The 17983-nt window shown below is 40.6% G+C and overlaps 1 protein-coding gene and 1 pseudogene across 1 annotated transcript; one reads left to right on the top strand and one right to left on the bottom strand.

The window, feature by feature from the left end:
- Positions 1-1395: 1395 nt before the first annotated feature.
- Positions 1396-12607, top strand: LOC113162077 (annotated as a pseudogene).
- A 1046-nt stretch (positions 12608-13653) lies between these two features.
- LOC113162226 (CD209 antigen-like protein E) lies at positions 13654-17086 on the bottom strand. Its single transcript, XM_026360258.1, has 6 exons — positions 16945-17086; positions 15462-15569; positions 15230-15361; positions 14570-14709; positions 14373-14479; positions 13654-14202 (listed from the first exon to the last, which is right to left on the bottom strand). Exons 1-6 carry the CDS (start codon positions 17027-17029, stop codon positions 14034-14036), a joined length of 741 nt encoding a protein of 246 aa, XP_026216043.1. The 5' UTR covers positions 17030-17086; the 3' UTR covers positions 13654-14033.
- Between the last annotated feature and the right edge of the window lie 897 nt (positions 17087-17983).

Below are 17983 nucleotides of genomic sequence, written 5' to 3' on the forward strand. Positions count from 1 at the left end.
TTTGATGCTGTTGACAACATCATTGTTCAAGAGCATCGATTGTTGTTGTTTGCCAAACTTTTAAAGGTGAAAGTTACAGAAAGCAAACTTTGTATCAATTTAATAAAAATAACTTATAACTTACTAATAGCAACTTGGTGTGGAACAAGGACAGTAATGACAACTGCGATAAAGGTTTTGTCCTCTCTGGTGTCAGGCTGGTTTTCATGTCCTCTGTTTCTCCCTCCAAGCTGCTCAGTGGTTAACAGATTAGACTGTATTTGTATCAAACAGCCTCCAGGTGTGTATGCATGTAGGTCATTCCACCATCTTGGAACCGCAGAACTGAAAAGGTTTAGTAACTAATAACAAGAGCTGCAAAAAAATGGTTAAAGGAGAAAAGTAGTTTGAAATGGAAATACTCCAGTAAATCCTGCTTGATCAAGAAGGATTGTTGTGCAACTAGGAAGTCTGGGCGTTACTGGTGTTACTGATAATTTTCTATCCCACAATGCTGTAATGCAGTAATTTCTATGTAATAGCCTCGAATGCAGTGATTTCACAGTTAAACTCATTCTATTAACACCTTTAGAGTTAAAAGTCTGACACACATGCTGCACGCTGTGAGACACAAAACATTGTTTGTGGTCTTTTTTTTTTTTTTCTTTTAAGAAGGGAGAGCGAGCTCCGAGTGATGATGTGGGCTGAAGATGTAGCGTGTTTGGCCTCATGTATGTCGAGCTGTGGTCGACCATATAGCTGGACAAAAATACAGACGGCTCATTAGGTAACTAAACATTCTGCATTTCAGCATGACAGGAAAAGGTTTGTGGTTATGTCTTCAGCATAACACAAGTTTCAACCAGAAGAACACACACTCCCTCACAGCAATCAGGCTTTAGTTGTTGTTAGGTATTTGTGATCTGGTTTTGACAGCAGTCATCAGTCCAAGAGTTCAGGCCAAACTGTTTAGTTTTCTCTCATTACACCACAGAATATTTGTCCTCATGATCCTAAAATCCTTTAAATGCTGTTAACAAACTGTCAGAGCTCTCATCACGGCCTAAACTGTCCTGAGAGTGGTTTTACTTACATATAACATATTATACTGCTAATGTCAGGCATATACCTCAGTAGTAGTCAGTAGTTTCAGTTAGTTATAACTAGTTTTATTTCTGACAGCTTGGATGGTTTGGAGCTAACCATTCATCCTACTGTTCCTTTTCCTGTTAGGTTAAGAATAAGTCGTCAACATGTACATTAAGAGTGTTATCAGTAGCTTTTCCTGTTGATACCACAGGTAAACAGTCATTAATCAAAGTCAGGTAAACAACCGAAAGAGAGAAATACTTGTAGTAATATACAATAAAATACTATGATAAGAGTTGGACAGCTTCCTCATCTTCTTATTACAGTGGAGTCAGAGCTGGATCGTGTAGTTCAGTCCAGGTCCCTCCTCCTCCTCTTTTCGAGGGCTGGATAGTTGTGTTTCCTCGTAAACACTCAACAATACTCAAACATTTGTTTCTCGTCGTAATTCGTACATTTTTAGCTGTTTTTTGTTTTTTGTTTTGTTTTTTTGTGAAAGCCAGAGTGGATGAGAAACTATCGCTTCAGTGGAGAGAAATGCGCATGAACGGCACTTTTCCAACGACGCACGTCTCCATGTAGACGAGATGGAGACAGTGAAGAGGACAGTGTTCTTGTTCTCAGGTTAGTGTGTGGACTGTGAGACGGAGACAGTGAAGAGGACAGTGTTCTTGTTCTCAGGTTAGTGTGTGGACTGTGAGACGGAGACAGTGAAGAGGACAGTGTTCTTGTTCTCAGGTTAGTGTGTGGACTGTGAGACGGAGACAGTGAGGAGGACAGTGTTCTTGTTCTCAGGTTAGTGTGTGGACTGTGAGACGGAGACAGTGAAGAGGACAGTGTTCTTGTTCTCAGGTTAGTGTGTGAACTGTGAGACGGAGACAGTGAAGAGGACAGTGTTCTTGTTGTCAGGTTAGTGTGTGGACTGTGAGACGGAGACAGTGAAGAGGACAGTGTTCTTGTTCTCAGGTTAGTGTGTGGACTGTGAGACGGAGACAGTGAAGAGGACAGTGTTCTTGTTCTCAGGTTAGTGTGTGAACTGTGAGACGGAGACAGTGAGGAGGACAGTGTTCTTGTTCTCAGGTTAATGTGTGGACTGTGAGACGGAGACAGTGAAGAGGACAGTGTTCTTGTTCTCAGGTTAGTGTGTGGACTGTGAGACGGAGACAGTGAGGAGGACAGTGTTCTTGTTCTCAGGTTAGTGTGTGGACTGTGAGACGGAGACAGTGAGGAGGACAGTGTTCTTGTTCTCAGGTTAGTGTGTGGACTGTGAGACGGAGACAGTGAGGAGGACAGTGTTCTTGTTCTCAGGTTAGTGTGTGGACTGTGAGACGGAGACAGTGAAGAGGACAGTGTTCTTGTTCTCAGGTTAGTGTGTGGACTGTGAGACGGAGACAGTGAGGAGGACAGTGTTCTTGTTCTCAGGTTAGTGTGTGGACTGTGAGACGGAGACAGTGAGGAGGACAGTGTTCTTGTTCTCAGGTTAGTGTGTGGACTGTGAGACGGAGACAGTGAGGAGGACAGTGTTCTTGTTGTCAGGTTAGTGTGTGGACTGTGAGACGGAGACAGTGAGGAGGACAGTGTTCTTGTTCTCAGGTTAGTGTGTGGACTGTGAGACGGAGACAGTGAGGAGGACAGTGTTCTTGTTGTCAGGTTAGTGTGTGGACTGTGAGACGGAGACAGTGAGGAGGACAGTGTTCTTGTTCTCAGGTTAGTGTGTGGACTGTGAGACGGAGACAGTGAGGAGGACAGTGTTCTTGTTGTCAGGTTAGTGTGTGGACTGTGAGACGGAGACAGTGAGGAGGACAGTGTTCTTGTTGTCAGGTTAGTGTGTGGACTGTGAGACGGAGACAGTGAGGAGGACAGTGTTCTTGTTGTCAGGTTAGTGTGTGGACTGTGAGACGGAGACAGTGAGGAGGACAGTGTTCTTGTTCTCAGGTTAGTGTGTGGACTGTGAGACGGAGACAGTGAAGAGGACAGTGTTCTTGTTCTCAGGTTAGTGTGTGGACTGTGAGACGGAGACAGTGAGGAGGACAGTGTTCTTGTTCTCAGGTTAGTGTGTGGACTGTGAGACGGAGACAGTGAAGAGGACAGTGTTCTTGTTCTCAGGTTAGTGTGTGGACTGTGAGACGGAGACAGTGAAGAGGACAGTGTTCTTGTTCTCAGGTTAGTGTGTGGACTGTGAGACGGAGACAGTGAGGAGGACAGTGTTCTTGTTCTCAGGTTAGTGTGTGGACTGTGAGACGGAGACAGTGAGGAGGACAGTGTTCTTGTTGTCAGGTTAGTGTGTGGACTGTGAGACGGAGACAGTGAAGAGGACAGTGTTCTTGTTCTCAGGTTAGTGTGTGGACTGTGAGACGGAGACAGTGAGGAGGACAGTGTTCTTGTTCTCAGGTTAGTGTGTGGACTGTGAGACGGAGACAGTGAGGAGGACAGTGTTCTTGTTCTCAGGTTAGTGTGTGGACTGTGAGACGGAGACAGTGAAGAGGACAGTGTTCTTGTTCTCAGGTTAGTGTGTGGACTGTGAGACGGAGACAGTGAAGAGGACAGTGTTCTTGTTCTCAGGTTAGTGTGTGGACTGTGAGACGGAGACAGTGAAGAGGACAGTGTTCTTGTTCTCAGGTTAGTGTGTGAACTGTGAGACGGAGACAGTGAAGAGGACAGTGTTCTTGTTCTCAGGTTAGTGTGTGGACTGTGAGACGGAGACAGTGAAGAGGACAGTGTTCTTGTTCTCAGGTTAGTGTGTGGACTGTGAGACGGAGACAGTGAGGAGGACAGTGTTCTTGTTCTCAGGTTAGTGTGTGGACTGTGAGACGGAGACAGTGAGGAGGACAGTGTTCTTGTTCTCAGGTTAGTGTGTGGACTGTGAGACGGAGACAGTGAGGAGGACAGTGTTCTTGTTCTCAGGTTAGTGTGTGGACTGTGAGACGGAGACAGTGAGGAGGACAGTGTTCTTGTTCTCAGGTTAGTGTGTGGACTGTGAGACGGAGACAGTGAGGAGGACAGTGTTCTTGTTCTCAGGTTAGTGTGTGGACTGTGAGACGGAGACAGTGAGGAGGACAGTGTTCTTGTTCTCAGGTTAATGTGTGGACTGTGAGACGGAGACAGTGAAGAGGACAGTGTTCTTGTTCTCAGGTTAGTGTGTGGACTGTGAGACGGAGACAGTGAGGAGGACAGTGTTCTTGTTCTCAGGTTAGTGTGTGAACTGTGAGACGGAGACAGTGAAGAGGACAGTGTTCTTGTTCTCAGGTTAGTGTGTGGACTGTGAGACGGAGACAGTGAGGAGGACAGTGTTCTTGTTCTCAGGTTAGTGTGTGAACTGTGAGACGGAGACAGTGAGGAGGACAGTGTTCTTGTTCTCAGGTTAGTGTGTGGACTGTGAGACGGAGACAGTGAAGAGGACAGTGTTCTTGTTCTCAGGTTAGTGTGTGGACTGTGAGACGGAGACAGTGAAGAGGACAGTGTTCTTGTTCTCAGGTTAGTGTGTGGACTGTGAGACGGAGACAGTGAGGAGGACAGTGTTCTTGTTCTCAGGTTAGTGTGTGGACTGTGAGACGGAGACAGTGAGGAGGACAGTGTTCTTGTTCTCAGGTTAGTGTGTGGACTGTGAGACGGAGACTCTAAGTCAAATTCTGTGTGATCCTTTGAGCATTTGAGCTTTTAGACTTTGCTAAATCCGTTAGAGACACATTGAAAACAAACAGCAGCAGACTGAACTGTTTTCCCTCAGTATCTAGTCCATATGTTCTTTTATATATTATCTTTATAATGTTAGTGCAGCAGCATTGTGATGACTGTGCTGTAGTAAAACAATAACTGAGCCTAAAAACATGACAGCTTTTCTAAATCCTGCTGAAACATGCCCACACTGGTGGTTTAATGCATTTAATCTCACCAAAATGACCTGAAGGCACTTCACATAGTAAAGTGAAACCTTACAGAATTATAGCCAACAAATATAACTTCAATAGGCGACAGTGGAGTGTAAAACCCCCTCTACCAAACCAGGCTGAGGGTGGGAGGTCATCTGCCTTGAGCGGTTGGTGTGAGTGGAAAGAGGAACATGCAGCAGACGAAACGCTGGGCAGGTTGGTAGGAACAGTAACTAAACAGTGGAAACAGCCTAGGCTGTGTCTGTTAAGGACAACACGCTGATAAAGCAGTGCTGTATTTTTCCACTTGTCTGTTTATTATTACTGGAAACACAGCTGCTTACTGAACACAACCTCTAATAGTGTCCTCTGAGTCACAGGAAACCGTAGGAGTACCAACAGAGGTTAGACTCCAGTCCAGTCCAGTATAAACTATAGTTAATTATCAGCAGCTCAAATTAATTACAAAGATAGAACAAGATCCCTCAAATGTCTGAGCACTAATGGAGCTGGGAAGTCTGCAGGCGCTGTGGGCAACTCTCTGCTGAATCTTCCTAGTTGTAGTGTTGGTAAAGTGGAGCTGTAGTAATATATATTAATAGACTGATTTATATTCAGATTAGTAACATTAACATTAACAACATGGCAGTACACTGTGGGAGAAACAAAATGACAAAAGATTAAAATAGGAAGAAAAGTCACAAAGTCACCAACAGAAGAATAAGCAGAACAGAGGTATTTTTTTGTTTTGTTTTATTGTTTTTGTACACTATCAACAAAAGTTCAGCAGTATTAGGAAGAGTTGCTGAAGAAGAATTTTTAACAGGGAAGGCTGAGGTTCCCCTCAGCTCTGTGGAGCACTCATTCAGCTCATTGTTTTTGGTTTCTTTTGTTTTTTTTCAGTTTTTCTTTATCTTAATGTAAATAAGCAACTAACAATAATAAACCAAAAATAGGTCTTAAACAGCTGAACTAGAAGAAAACCTGGGAATAGCTGCTGGCTAATAATGGTATTTACAGTCACATTATGTGTGGTGCTTATGTTGGTGTAACAGAGACGTCAACTATTTAAACTAGAGTGCAGGTTATTACATCAGTTTTAGCTGAGCAGGAATGGTTTATCTGATTAACTTCTTTAACATACTGTATTTCTGATCTGCTTTTATTGTAAATGTTGATCAGAGGGAGAGAAAATGTTTGGATCATACTGACTCCTGGACTCTTCTGAGCTATGTAATCATTGTCAATGAGTCAGCTACACATTGTTTATATATATTAACAGTTTGTTGATTCTGCATTTTACAGTAATAATCATATCTGCTTCGGAGGAGGTGAAGAACCTGACAGGGACTGTGGGAGGAAACATCACTCTACCTGATCCTGTGCTGGAGTTTGGATTTCTTTCTTATGGAGGAAAGATTATAGCTATGGTGAATGAAGAGAAACCCCAGATAGCTAGAGGAAATTTATAAGAACAAACTAACGTGGAACAGAAACACAGGACTCTTTACACTCACAGATCTGCAGAGGAACGACACAAGAATCTATACAGTTGATTCCAAAAAAGGAAAAGTTTTCATTAGGAACTATCAACTCACAGTGTTCGGTAAGTTACTTTTCTTCTTACGGTTGACTGCACTTACCAGTGTATGTAGATGTCATTCTAGCTCCATAACCCCATAACTTCTCTAGAAGTGCTGCCTGACCCAACCATGGAGTAGTTTCCTGCTTACTGCAAAACTGTGGTCAAATTAAAGCACAAATTAAAGTCTGACTGAAATACATGAAATGTGTATAAAGTTGATGCACTCAACTAGAGAAATATTGTACTTTGATGAATTAGTGTAGCCACAAAACACAGCAGGTCTATTTTTATTAAAAATGATCGAGCTTCAGTGGAGAGTTAAATATAATACAAAAATATTTACTTACACTGCACACATATGTTTTTCCAAGCTTAATTCTTCTTAGGTGAAATATGTGAAGCTTTATAAGTTTCCACTGAGAAGGTGGAAGCCAATCATTAATGTCATGGAGCCATATGACAGAGATTAATCTTAGTTGAAGCTGCTTACACACATACTTGGGACTTGAACTTAAGATTTAGGACTCATTAACAATTATTATTTTAATAGCAATCTGTTTTTTCAGTATTTAAAGAGTGAGGTCACAGCAATTGACATGGTTCCTGTTGACAGATAGATAGACAAGCCTTTTTTGACTTTACGTGTTTGTGCTAAGCGCAGCCCGCAGTGCACAAGTGAGCGGAACAAACAGGTGGGAGGTTAATTCCCGTAAAGCAATGCAAGATTAAACCTAGAACCAGATCTTGTTTTAAGCATAGACGATATGCAGTTAACAATAGATTGCTTATTATAGCCAAATGAGAAAGCTGGGTGCTCACTCAGGCGGCAGCATCTTGTTGATGCTGAACAACAGCTCTGTTTAGCAGAAGCTTGTGATGGTACAGTCACTTCACTTCTTATTATTTCTTTGAAGCAGTTGGATGTGTGGAACGATAAACATAAAGCTGATGTCACACGTGTGGGTTTATTTTCTGCCAACAATGCAGCAAGTACGAGCTCTGCCTTCATTAAAGATTCAAAAAGCTGTATTAATCCCAGAGGGAAATTGTTTTGCCTCATTACAGTTGTTCTCAACACAGACAGAAAGTGCTGAGTTCTCTGTCCAGCCCAGTTTGTTGTCCAACTTTTGTCTCATCTCCATTCATTTCCTGTCCAGACTCTGTATCAGCTCCTACAGTGAACACACTGAGTGTGAGCTCTGAGAGCTGCATCCTGCTGTGTGTTGTGGAAAAAGCTGAAGAGACGACACTGTCATGGTACAAAGACGAGGAGACAGTGAAGCAGAACAGCTCTGCTCTCTCTCTGTCTCTCACTGTGCACGAGCAGGACTACAACTCCTCTTACAGATGTGTGGCTGCCAACCCTGCTGGAAAATAAGACTCTTAATGTCAACGTGAAGACGTCCTGTGGACAAAAGCACACAAGCAGGAGCGACATCCAGGAACCAAGACATCGTAAGATCAACAGTTTTCAAAAATATATAATTTATTTGTTCAATGTTGCTGATTGTTTTTGTTTAGTTTTTTGTTTTTTGTTTGACAGATGTAATTGGAGTTGTAATCCCCGTTGTATCTGCTGCAATCATTTTACTTGCTGCCTGTATTATTAAGCAGAAGTGTCTCCCCAAGAAGCCAACCACAACAACACAAGGCAGGTATTTCTGTTTAAATTTCACTCTACTTTCTTAGACTTTGCCATGTTGTAACTCTTCAAATCTTCATGATAATTTTAAAAGAATCATTTCAAATGCAAATGTTATTGGACGTGGATGCATTTATTGCATTTATTTTTATCTCATATGTTGTATTCATTATGGGAGAGTCTTCTCCAGCACATCCTAAAGAATTCTAATCAGGTTAATGTCTGGACTCTTAGGTCTGTGGTGACCAAACCATGTGTGCAAATGATGTGTCATGTTCCCTGAATCACTCTTTCACAATTTAGGCCAAATGATTCCTGGCATTGTCATCTTGGAACATGTCTGAAGAAAAAATCCACTGATAGAATACCCTGGTCATTCAGTATTTTCAGGTAGTCAGCTGACCTTATTCTTTGGACACATAACGTTGCTACACCTGACATGGTTGTTTAAGAAATGAGAAGCTACTCACTGCTTCAGTTAGGGTTAAATCACTAGGTACCAGCTGAAACACAATAATCATGCAGTAATTATCCAGTGGGAGGCTCTTACCTATTTGCCTAGTTAAATCCAGGTGGTAACTTTTATTTGGACGGGCAGTGTATATTATATCACTCACATTTTCAGCCCGTCATGTGCTGTATTGACTGGGTCTCCTCTTTCATTTAGCTGTTGTCTGTATAATAGATTTTTGAAAAGTAAATACGCTGTTGAGGTTGTGGAAATGTGATGTTCGGCTGATGCTATTAGCAGCATATTGTGGTATGTGCAGTAGGGGGCTACAGTAATTCCAGTTTTAGAATAAATGTTCTTAGAGTCAAAATGGTGGTTATGCACTGTAACCAAAGATTTTATGAACTAGCCACAGCCCCCTGGGCTTTCACTGTATTCGGCCTTGTCCCCTCCCTGCTTGTGACTTGCATAGCTGAAAAAGAAATTCTCAAATCCCACCTAGTATGTAGCCAACATTCTGGTATAATGATGCACAGCCTTTTGGGCTTTTGCTCTAATGCTAGAAATGTTCTATAATATCCTAGAGAACAACATAACCCAAGGGTATAGTGCTAGTGCTGTTTTCATAACAGAGCTGTGCGAAACTCCAGATTGGCATACGTTCCCCAAATGATGTAAATAAAACTGAAAGTATAAAGGTCCCCCAGTGGGTAAGACAAACATTCAGAACATACGGCCAGTGTCACTGTGCCATATCACTCAGGATGGCAGTTTCAAATAAACAGAGGAGGCTGATAAAAAGCAGCAGATGCTTCCTGCTTCAACCTGACTCATACAGGAAGAATAATATTCCAAGATACCACACAGTGTGGAAGTGAACAGTATTTTACTGCTCTTTTTAAATCTGCAAACTGTCACTAAGACACCAGTAACTGTTGTTGTAACAGTGAGAAGAGTATTTATTCTTCCCCTTTACTTATATGATCATTTGTAAATATGAGGTGTGTGTATTTGTCTCCACAGGATCTTACATGGGAGCAACCACAGCATCTCTAGCTATAAAGAGTACATGATGCAAATAGTGTTACTATGGAGACACTAATTGTGAATGAACATTAGCATCTTATAAAGTCATATTATGAGAAGAGATAAGTCATTGAACCTAGAGGCTGTACTGTGTCTCATCTTTTCATCTAAATCCCTGATGATTTGTTAAATAGCCAATAACGTTGAAGGTCTGTGTGCTATTTACAAGTTGTTAGCAAGCATGTTTTAGAAATAGTAGAGGGAATAACTTGTTGTGTTTACCATGTTTGGACCAAGTTTACCACAGTGTAGCAGCCTCTCTACTGTTAACAACAGCCGGTAAACATCTTGAAACTGAGGAGACAGCTGCTGGAATTTTTGGAGACGCCTTATTCTAGAGTATTCGAATTCTAACGGCTCAGCTGTCCTGGCTCGTCTTTGGTGTGTCGGAGTTTCTACTACAAACCCTTTCTGTTGTCATAGATACATTGTGTAGTTTTACACTGTCCTGATGAAATATTCAAGACCATTATATGCTGCTCTAATACCTGGATATATTATTTAGCGTCGATGGTGTCCAGATGTGCACGCCGCCCATTCCATAGGCAGAGAAGATGTCTGTGTTTGTGGATCATGTTCATATTTGGAGTCTTTTTAGCAGGACTTTAGCATTTTTGGATGACACAGTGAACTCCCACATGTAGAGCAAACAGTAACAGGGAGAATGTCAAATATGCAGGGAGAACTCCTATCTTTCATGAACTATGTACTGAATTAACTATTTTCAAGAAGGTACAAGGGCAGTTGTGAGGTCACTCTGTATGTCTAGTCTTTCTCTGAGCATACATGACATCAGCTGTCATCACAGCTGTTATTTAGAACTGCTTCACACTCTTTTACACTTGGCATGGCCTTATGGCCCCATAAGTCCCCAGTGAATGTGCGTCATTGTTCACACTCAACACAGACGTTCTTTACACTTCAATTGGTACTTAGAACATTTTGAAGCATAATTCTTTGTTTGACAAATAAAGACCCAGTAGTCAGATTCCCTGGCTTCTAATGCTTCTAATTCAGATTTAGTTTGAAATCAATGGTCATTTAGGCTTCATTTGGCCTCTCAGGTGAAGTTCTCCTGGTTGTGTCCCAAGTTCAAGACACTGATTAGACATTACTATATGTTTCCTTGTCTTGAGTTGTTCCTATTCTATAATAATGCTAGTTAGTCAACTTTGACTTTGATTTTTGCAGAACCAGAGTACACAGCGGCAGAAGTTGAATACACTGATATACATATCTACGAAAACAGACAGAGTCAGGTTGGTACTTGCTCACACAACTACACCCTCGATAATGTTTAACAGTAATCGTGTTCCTGCGCAACGTGGTCATTAGCGATGTTTGCTCAGTTGTCCACCTGCAAAGTAAATATATCTTGTCTCCTGGTCTTATCTGACCTGACATGTGGTGCCTTTGTTATTGAGCAGGGCCGACACCTTCCAGTACATTATATATCAAATGTCCATCCACAAACAAACAGCCATGAATTAAACACTCTTCATAATTTCATAACTTGTCATTATTTGATCATTTTGTTTACATTACATTTACATTACATTACATTTTGTTACATACAGGATCTCTTGGAGTAGAGTCAATTATTAATTTAAAATAAATTATCATTAAGAAATGGAAGAAATGTGGCACATGCAAAAAGATACTTACAACAGTGCTCAAAAACGACTGAATGACCATGTGAGAAGGGGACTAGTGAGAGAGGAAACCAAATGGTAAATGGTCTGCACCTATATAGCACTTTTCTATCTAACTGGTACTCAAAGCACTTTACACTGCATCTCATTCACTCAGTCACACTCACACACACACTGATGGCAGAGCTGCTATGCAGCTGACCTGTCTCACCGGGGACAACTTGGGGTTCAGTATCTTGCCCAAGGACACTTTGGCATGTGACGTGGCAGCGGAAATCAAACCACCGACTGCTATGATTGGCAGTCAATTGCTCTAGCTATTGAGCCACAGCCACCAGGACAGCAGTGACTCCTCTGAAGGAGAGATAGGGTGGATACATGACATACTGTTCTCTGAGAAAGAAAAAAGCTCCTTTTATCTTGGGGTTTAATGTGCTACTCAAAAACACTTTGACTTCACTGTTTTATGTTCTTTGATTTAGAGGATTTTAGAGATCTGGTATCACTTCACATCTTTACAGCTGAGTTCCTCAGCTACAGCTGAGTTCCTGCGAAAACAACTCCCCCCCACCTACATTCTTCATGCATTGGCTCATCTCTTGTGTTTCTGTTCCAGCAGGTAGAACATTTCCCAGAAATGTCAGGAAACACCCAGCTGAAAACGGTCTACGATAAACTGGAGTTTCACCGCTTGGTTTGATGATGGTGATGGTTTGAAAATTAAACACCAGAGTGAATCTACAGTCAGGGAAAAAACTGCATAAAGGTCTTGACATATTCATATGTGCCTTGTTTGTATTATACTACCTTTTATAAAACCAAAGTACACATCCGATGTATACATTTCACTTTCCTGTATTTATTTTACTGCTTCGGTTACACTGATCTTTGTTGTCTTTTCCATGCATTCTACAGCTCCAAGCAGTGTTTCATCATAAAGCTTTAGCTTTACTAATGCCCCTTTGAATCAGACATTTAGGATTCATAAGCTCAAAAAGCTGAAACATTTCTTCTCTTGTGACATTTCAAGTTATTCTGTGATATCAAACACAAGTCTGCTTTAAATGAGTACGTTTCCAGCTAACGAAGGTGCTGAGTGGGAAGGCATTGACATTTTAAGTATCTTATTCTTGCATATGCCACACTCCTCCTCATATCTGAAATACATTGCATATGAGCCAGATACTGTTCAGCTCAAGAAGTAATTTCCCAATAATCGCTATTAAAATAATAAAAAACATTTTTAAATTTAAATTTTGTCTGTTCTTCTTTACATTTACTTATTGGCATATTCTTATCTAATCTATGTAAAAAGAACCAATTGAAGGTAGGACATTACAGAAAATAATGTACACACCACTGCTCAAAGGAAAGTACATTCACTTGTCATTTTATCAGGTACACCTGGACAATTTAATGCAATTCTGCCATGAATTTTACTTTTACAATGTTTTCATTAGTTCTGCTGTTCACTTTTTCTGAAACTGTTAGAAAGGTGATGCTTCTGCTATATGTTTAATATTGAGGTCATATGGTGGAGTCATACTGGAGTGCCAATGACAGGTTCCAGTCTGTGTTATAAAATGTCATGTGATTTATTCTGTCAAATGCAGCTCTAAGATCTAATAGAAAAAGTGCAGAGATCCAACGTTACAGCTAAAGCACAGCACAGTAGCCTATACTCTGCACAGTAATGTGTGTTTCGTATATTATCTAGATTATCAGAACAAATGAGACAGGAATTAGTCAAATGGTAAGACCTGGGTATAATTGCGGAAGTCATGGACTTGTTCTAGAATTCAGCTAATTTGTGCATTAACACTGTGTTTGATTTATTACTGCAGTAATAATTTCACGTATTCTTTAGCGTCAGTATGCCAGAGGGCCAGCTGCACCACTCCACATACATTGGTTTGTAACTTCTCTGGGAAACAGATCTGCTGATCTGCATCTGATGTTTGCTAGTCGGGCAACAGAACTGTACCTTCCCGGTACATGCTTATACAGAGTTAGGGGCCTTCTGCAAAATGTCATTCTATCCTGTTTTCAATAACTTCCATGTCATAATTACTCAGAATCTGTTCTAAAACGTGCAGCTCTCTAATGCCATTAATGCCTTCTTCCTCCTGTTGAGAAGACCTCTAATGTCCTTGCTGATCCATGGCTCATTGTTTGGGAAACAACTGATATTTTTGGGTGGTACAAACATATTGCATACAAACCTGAATAGTAGTAAAATAATATTACACAAACAACCATCCTATAACTTTTTTTACTTTCTGGAAGACTGAATTCCAATAACCTTCATCATGTTGCGTATCAATTTTATTAACATAAAGAGAAAGGATATAGTCTCTATAGTCTTGTCTCTTTAAAAACTTAATGTCATTAGAAGAGTGAACTCAATAGTCTATTTTTCAACCAATTTCATCTCAAATGACAAGGACAAGATTTTACAGTGTGTGGACCAAAAATATCTGTTTTTTAGTTTTATGCCATATACGGTAGTTTCCTTGAGCAATATGGTGGACTAGCAAAAGACGTCACACCTCCCACTGAAATACTTTTATTGTTTTATAATTTCATATTTTGTAATATTTTGATTGGTCATAGATGTAAACATAACTCATCATTGTGATCATCTACATCATCTGTAAGTCATTTGGTTTATACAATTTCTTCATAAAATACCATAATCAAACATCTCAGCTTCTCTTTCACATACCCACTGTAGGTACTGACCACAGTGCTCACTACACCATGATCTAGCTGTATATCCACCTTGAAAGCTGTTAAAAGCTACACAGTTGGAGGAGGAGTACGCTGATGGGTGTCGATACTGCCAGTACCTAGACAGAAAGTTATACCAAATCAGTGAACAACCAGAAAACTTAAGACTGAATAATATGTCTGATCAGTAAAATTTTGTTTTTATCATGTTTAATCACTGGCTTTGTTTCCTCATGTATTTTATGTGTTTTCTATAAAGAAGGATAAATAAGGTTTCTTTGACACCTACGTAGTTCTCAGTGAACTTCCATCAACCCACATCCACTGGGTCTGGCTGGACGACTGACTTAAACCAATCCAAAACTTCAAATGAGATCCAAGTCGATTTAGAAACAACTTCAAAGTCGGGGAAATGACAGCATTAGTTTACAGGCAAACACTTCTGTAATCATACAATGTTTTTCAATTAAACACCTATAACCACACCATTTCTCTCCAGCTGTTAATGATCACGAGGTCTGCTCCTTGGCCTCCACACTGTTGTCTGCTGCTTTGCCAAGTGCTGCGTTCTTGAGACAAAGAGTAACAACTGCAACCAAACTTCTTCCACCCATGTGGACATTTTCCTGAGGAAACACACCCTTGTGAACTTAGGGGAAATGGGAGGAATTGAAAACATTGCAGCAGGAAGAGTACTCCAAAGTGAGGACTGAGAGACTACGCAACAGCATTATCGTCCCTAATATCATGTGACACTGTGGATGAAAAGAAACACGAGTGCATTGCATTGTATTGCAGTGATACAAACATCCAGTAACAGACGACATGTATTTTTTTGACATAACCATTAGTTAGTTTACATTAACATGAATCAGTTTGTGTTGTCTATCATTACTACTCCTTTATACACAGTATGTACAAAAACACAGATCATGAGCCTGCTCAGCAGGGATCATTTCAAAGGTATCTTATGAAATCAAGAATAACACGCAGGCCTATGTGATCACTGGTGAATAATTACAAGTCAAATGGAGATAGTAGAGGGATGGTGGAGCACACTGATCACATTGCTGCTTTTTGAACACCTTGTTTATCTGTCATCTAACATCTAAATCTAAGATGTAGATATAATGAATGAACCCTCACGATCTGCCTTCTTGACACTGGCTTGTAACCGGTCTCTCTCATCAGACAGATTCTGGTATCGGACCAGGAGTTGGAGTCTCTCTGCAGTGTGATTGGCCAGGTCCCTGGACAGCTGATTTACATCTCTGCTGTCTGAAAGTAGAGAAAAGAGAACAGAGACTCAGGCCACCATTGCTGCCTCATCTCAACTGCTTTTCTGCTTCCTTCCTCTGTTCTCTCTGTGAATACTCACACAGTGCACTGAGCCATGTGACTGCAGTCAGCAGGAGGAAACACAGCACTCCCAGACAAACCGAAGCCACTTTAAAAGATGGCTGGGTTTCAGTTTCCTCTCTGGACACTGTAAAAAGGTTACAGATGAATGCAACAGGCTGCCTCATGTTCAGAGTTGTTACATAATGTCCTGTAATTGTATTGCTACAATTATTATCCATTAAAGGTTTAGGATCCTATTTCTCACTATGTTAAGATAAGATAAGATAAGATAAGATAAAGCTTTATTGTCATTGTACAGTCACACTTGGTACAACAGTACAACGAAATTGCAAGGTAAAATAAAAGATTAGGATTTAGATAGTCCATATTATATGGAATTTCAGTATAATAAGTTATTTAAAACAAGGCCAGGGGTGTTTGAAGACCCCCCATCCTGCTTGTTTTCCAACCTGGCATCGGTAGAGAATAAGCAGGGCAGGGGGTCTTCGAGGTTTAAGATTCAATTCAACGTTCAACAATCCCTAACCCTTGAGTCACAGTTAGGGACCCGTGTTTTATGCTGTGTAAAGTACATGCACTCAGTCCACTATAACGACCAAACATGAACATCCAGTTACGAAAGTGTGTGTGTGTGTGTGTGTATGTGTGTGTGTGTAGTTTTAAGGGACATTTCAAATTGTCACACTCTTGAATTTCCATCTTAATCCCATTCCAATGAGTCATTATTCAGTGGCAGAAATTCTGGCATCTCTGGGGTTTCACTACCAAAAGGTAAAGAATATTAGGGAACCTGTTTCATGTCACATTTCTAAGCTAAAAATGTCAGCAAACAGAGTCGGCATCAAATATAAATTACGGATACCAATAATGAGGTGCCACACATTTTTATCGATCAAGGTTACAAGTTTTACTTAATATTTATTTTACAAAATGTGGAAGTAAAACTTTTTGGGTTTTTTGTGTCTGTTCACATTTCATCTGCTAAATGAGTGACTTATTCTCAGTTCCTGTTATTTCCTGTTTTACATTCAACATTTTTAAGAATGCAGATCCATAAAACGTGTTTGGAAAGTCCTTTAAAAAGCTAAATTAGTTTTCAACCACAGGTAACAATCAGCTTGTAATAATTATTTTCTTAACAATGCCCATTACTATTCTAGAAACTCAAGGTGACGTCTTTAAATTGCCTGTATTGTCTGACCCAAACCTATACTGAGCTATTATGATAAATAACAACAACATTTAATAAATAATTCAATAGGAATCCATTTTGCTCCTGTACTGGGCACATTCTCTAAACATTTTCATCATAAAAATTTCGATTTTGACAAACATTTTATGTTCATAGGTTGGTCCTTTTGTTACAACAAACTGTTCCAAGTTGCAGCAGTTGATTCCATTTTCTGTCTGTCTTGGTTGTTTCAGACTCCTCATTAGCTAAATCAACTGAATTTAACAGTATATTGTACATACAGTCATACTGTATTTGAAAAGCCTACCTGTTTTCTCTGACCCCTTTTGTTTAGGGCTGCAGGTGGCATGCAGCTTCTCCACATTTACATAAATCTGATCATCTAGCTCCATCAGAGCAGCTCCTTCAGTCAGCTTTCACAGACATATAGCACGTGTTGTCTGCCTTGGTGTCAGTTTATCTATCTGTTAGAAGAAACCAGTGGGCAAAAGGGGTTTTGTTATGTAGGTTTGGAGCTTCCTGTTCCTAAAAACGTTGTTACGCGAACACCTGTAACATTCACTCCAGTTTTTCGTTTCCGCTTTGATGGTTACCGAATTTGTGAAGGTGTGTGTGTCTTTACAATCTAAAAGAATATTCCTCATGAATCTCAATCAGCAAGGTAAAAATGAATACTGCTGCCAGAAACATATTACATCCATATTTAGCAGATGCTTTTATCCGAAGCAACTTACAAGGTACAACACGGGGTTAGTGTAAGGTGATCTTGACTAAGAACCCACACTGGAGGTAGAGCAGGCACGATTTGACCCAGTCTCCTGCACGGAGGGCAGCAATGTTAACACTACACTATCCAGCTGCAGTTACACATATGACAAAGTGAGAAGTCATAACTCAGTGACACTGTGGGTTATTGGTTAGCACTGATTAGTGCTTCTTGGTTAGCAAGAAGCGCCTGTGTTAAAGCCTGATCCAGTTTGAGACATTATTGATACACATTTATTCAAATGGCTTTAAAATCTATCCAACAAACGAGACCCTCTGAGACTGAGACAAGTCCAATGAGAGAAATGCAAACCATCACATTCAGTTTGTAGAAAGTCTTTTGCAGTTTGCAGTCTGCCTGAGCATCGTGATTTGGGGTTTCTATCTCGATCTCTTGCCATAGTGGAGGACAAAATGAATTCTTAAGGTTTGCTGGAGGATAGTGATGTAGTGCAGTGCATTCATATGCAGTCAGTGTCAGGGTGGCTGTCCACAACCTAAATATAAGTAGACGTGGCCCAGTCAGAGCACACACCTGAACCCAGCAGAGATGCAGTATTTTGCACTTTTTGCAAAAGGAT

Source organism: Anabas testudineus, chromosome 1 (genome assembly GCF_900324465.2).
Source record: "Anabas testudineus chromosome 1, fAnaTes1.2, whole genome shotgun sequence".
Classification (NCBI taxonomy): domain Eukaryota; kingdom Metazoa; phylum Chordata; class Actinopteri; order Anabantiformes; family Anabantidae; genus Anabas; species Anabas testudineus.

What these genes read in the sequence shown, in the direction of transcription:
- LOC113162226 (XM_026360258.1), bottom strand. Translation starts at nt 17,029, where the DNA reads ATGGAGCTAGATGATCAGATTTATGTAAATGTGGAGAAGCTGCATGCC. An exon ending in AAAGGGGTCAGAGAAAACAG is followed by an intron (nt 15,570 to 16,944) that starts GTAGGCTTTTCA and finishes ACCTTTTTACAG; the next exon opens with TGTCCAGAGAGGAAACTGAA. An exon ending in CAGTGTCAAGAAGGCAGATC is followed by an intron (nt 14,710 to 15,229) that starts GTGAGGGTTCAT and finishes GTGTTTCCTCAG; the next exon opens with GAAAATGTCCACATGGGTGG.